This window comes from Erythranthe guttata, chromosome 8 (genome assembly GCF_056151865.1).
Source record: "Erythranthe guttata isolate IM_541 chromosome 8, IM_541, whole genome shotgun sequence".
Taxonomy (NCBI): domain Eukaryota; kingdom Viridiplantae; phylum Streptophyta; class Magnoliopsida; order Lamiales; family Phrymaceae; genus Erythranthe; species Erythranthe guttata.
The window spans coordinates 20,791,234-20,794,922 of NC_142540.1; the positions used below are offsets into that span (position 1 = coordinate 20,791,234).

The 3,689-nt window shown below is 34.3% G+C and overlaps 1 protein-coding gene across 1 annotated transcript; it reads right to left on the reverse strand.

Annotated features, from left to right (window-relative positions):
* Positions 1–363: 363 nt before the first annotated feature.
* Positions 364–2,971, reverse strand: LOC105970370 (putative glutathione S-transferase parC). Its single transcript, XM_012995178.2, has 2 exons — positions 2,137–2,971; positions 364–1,043 (listed from the first exon to the last, which is right to left on the reverse strand). The coding sequence occupies exons 1-2, from the start codon at positions 2,455–2,457 to the stop codon at positions 699–701; spliced, it is 666 nt and encodes a 221-aa protein (XP_012850632.2). The 5' UTR covers positions 2,458–2,971; the 3' UTR covers positions 364–698.
* Positions 2,972–3,689: the final 718 nt, after the last annotated feature.

Consider the following 3,689-nt stretch of genomic DNA (forward strand, 5'->3'; position numbering starts at 1 on the left):
GCTAAACAAAACACAACATAGGGGGTTATTTGTTAATTTTGTTAACATGAGGGCTTTTTTGGCAATTCGAAATTACACAGGGGGCTCTATGCTATTAACTCTGAATAATTATGCAAAAAAAAGTACATCTTATTTGTACTTTGTACGGATTTTTATTGTATTATAATCTTATTTTCAATCTATCGACGATTATCCACCACCGCATCGATTAATCGTGCGGCGATGCCTAACTACCTGCGACTAGGTGTTAATTGTGATAGCTTAGTACAATACAACACAACACAACAGAGTAAGAGTGTATTTTCAAATAATTTATATAGTCGAGTAATATCAATTCAAATTACGCTACGAAAATGTCTTCAATTTCGCCCAAACATATATCAATTAACGAATCACAGTTCACAACTGCCTTCGTTTCACGCAGTAAGAAAAAAACGAACGATCCACATAACATAAACAAAAATCAACACGAATAAAAAAACTAAACATGCGTCTCGTAACAATGTCTAGCATCGCGCGGTTCACCACCGAGTAAACCACGCTTACTATACCATAAAAAGGCACAAACGCCTTCATTATTCCAACAAAAAAAAAACGGGAACAACGAAAAACACACACACCGCAAGCACATAGACAATATATATAGATAGCCATACAACATATATAGATACGATCTAAACACACAAGAACCATACGACTTACTCAAGGCCATGTTTCTTCCTCAAGAACAAAACAAAATCGTAAACCTTCTTAGGATCGGCCAACGACTTGGAGACGCTCTCTTTCTCCATGCACCTTTTCACCCATTCCATCAATTTAGGACAGTGCTCTGCGACACTGAAATTGCCACATGTTTCGTATGCGTAAAACCAGCTGGAGTAAGTAACCAATGCCACATCCACAAACCCGAAATTTTCACCTCCGAAATACGGCTTCTTTCCAAGCTCAGCTTCCAATAACTTGAGGGCTTCGATGAAATCTTTCTTTGCCGTTTCTAGCTCGTCTCCTTTAGTTGTCCACAATCTTCTTCCAGCGTCATACACCTAATTTGAATATTGAGTTGAAAATTATAAAATACACAGGACTTTGTAACGTATAGGCCATATTTTCACTTCTTGTAAATTACTTGATGACTTACTCACAAGAAATTTAATAACAACGAGAAATTGGTCATTTGATCGATAATGTCCGGATTCGTTTAGGAGTTATTTAAAAATTTTCATTTTTATTTTGGGGAAATATGGCCTGAGAGAATAATTTGAGAATGAAAGTAATGTTCGTTTACAATTTGATAGGAAACAAAATACACTAGTACGGTCAAATCATGTTTAAAAGTGTTGGAAAAATATATTTTATAACAAAAATTAAAAAAATGAAGTGACGTTTGTTTGGTTTTTATTGAAAACATTTTATAGTGTAGCAGTTAAATGAAAGTCAATTAAGTCAATTTTTTTTTATATTAGTAGTCAAATTTTGTTGGAGTAGAGAGAAACTTTTGAAATTGTTGCAGGAGTTATTTTTCAAAAGCTTATCAAACACGAATTCGTTTCCGAGAAATAATAAAAACGAGACCTAATATTGGTATTGTTCGTCGATGGTTTATCCGATCCAAAATTCGTGTTATTTAATCGACTCCCAATAAAATTACAACATCATCCAAATATTATATCTTATTTAATTATATCATGTCACCCAAACCAAACAAGCATAAATTAAAAAAGGCAAATTACGGCCACCCTGAGTTACGATCAAATTATAAAAACTCCCTCTTCTATTCTTTTGTTTGGGTAATTGCAGCCACTCTCTTCAACTATGTATTATCTTACGAAAAAACCCCTCCAGGCTCGGTGGTAAATTTCAGGGTGTTAAATCGGGAAAACCGAACCAAAATTTCGGTACGCCAACATTTTATACGGTTAACCGAACTGAATATACGATTTGGTACGGTAAATAACCGAATTACATAAATTTTATTTAAAAATATTTAAAAGAAGGCGGTGGCTGTAATTATCCAAATAATAGCAGTTATTTTTCCATATTTTGGCCATTACTCGGGATAACCGTAATTTGCCCTTAAAAAAATATAAAATAAAATAAATCAAAGAATAGTAGTACACAAGGCAAAAAAAGTAGTACCTTTTTGTCAACAAAATCAGCCCAGAATCTAGCTTGAGCTTTCTGGTAAGGATCAGAAGGCAACAAAGATGGAGAATTATCATCCTTCCACACCTCGTCAATATACTGAACAATTATCAGAGATTCACAAACCGGTTTTCCATTGTGAATAAGAACCGGGATTTTCTTGTGAACCGGGTTCATCTCGAGCAAAACCGGGCTTTTATCGCCCAAATTCTCCTCCTTGTATTCATACTCAATACCCTTTTCGGCTAATGCGAGTCTGGCCCTCATCCCAAACATGCTAAAATATGTATCCAGCAAAACAACCCCATCCGCCATTTTTTTTTCTTACAAACCAAAATACTTCAATTCAGCTGCAAATTGGTACACTATACTCTGTATATTTATAGAGAGAGAATGAGTGAGTGAGAGGAGAGAGAGAGAGAGTGGGCCGGGGTTGGGGTAGAGTCGGTTTAGAATTGAACTCTTTTATTTCATAGTTAGCACCGCCTATAAATTTTTCATTTTGACACTTTCCCCACTAAAAATCCAGAAAATAGATAATTCTCCCGAAATATTATTTTGGTTGCACTTTGTCCCAAAAGTTAATTTTCGACGGGCATCAGTACAATAAAAATAACATTTAAAAGGGCAACGTGCAAAGAAAAACACTTGATTCCGGTTAATAATTTATTAAATTTTGCTGTCGGAGCAGTGTGCAACAAGTACAACATTTTGAAGGAACATTCACTTTTTTCATTTATGAGGGGTAAAGTGCGAAATTAGAAATTTATAGGGGGTGACATGCAATATGCCCTTTATAATTGAAGTCGTGAAAGGTGTGGATTGCTCTAGAGATTTATGGATTCACGTGACCACTCAAATCTATTCTAGAAAGTTGATAAGAATCAATATACATTTTGAAGTGTGCATTTAAATCAATTAATTGATAGGCAGTAGGGGCGCCACACACTTCTTTCCGATATAATGTCAACACTCAACTGTATCATTTAGGGCTGGAATTCGGTTGGGTCAGTAGATTATCGGTCTAAAAAATCACTCGACAAATTAATTTTGCTTAAATTTGGAAATTATTTATAACCGAATCTTTTTGGATCGGTTGATGGTTAGAAAACAAATATTCGATTTTGAAATGGGTAGCGATTTATGGTGGAAGATTTATATCAAACTTTTTTTTTTTTTTTTTTTAATTTAAAATCCTAACTATTTTGATCATTCTATATCCATTTAAAAAAAAACCACACCCTTTATTGTATATAATTTTAACAAAAAAAATATTAATATGGGAGGTTGACCGATAATTATCGATCAACATAAGTTTGATGATATCATAAACCATCAACCAACGCTTATAGATGTGTTGGTAAAAATGCCGGCGTAATCCAATGGGTCGGTTAAAAATTTATTATCCGCCTGAAAATATAGTCGTTAATGGGTCGGTTGTTGGGTAAAAACCAATAAAGTCTCAGCCTAGTATGAGTCGGTAATGCAACTGGTTTTAGTTTAATCGCAAATAAACTAAAACACCTAAAAACTATCAGAAACAACTA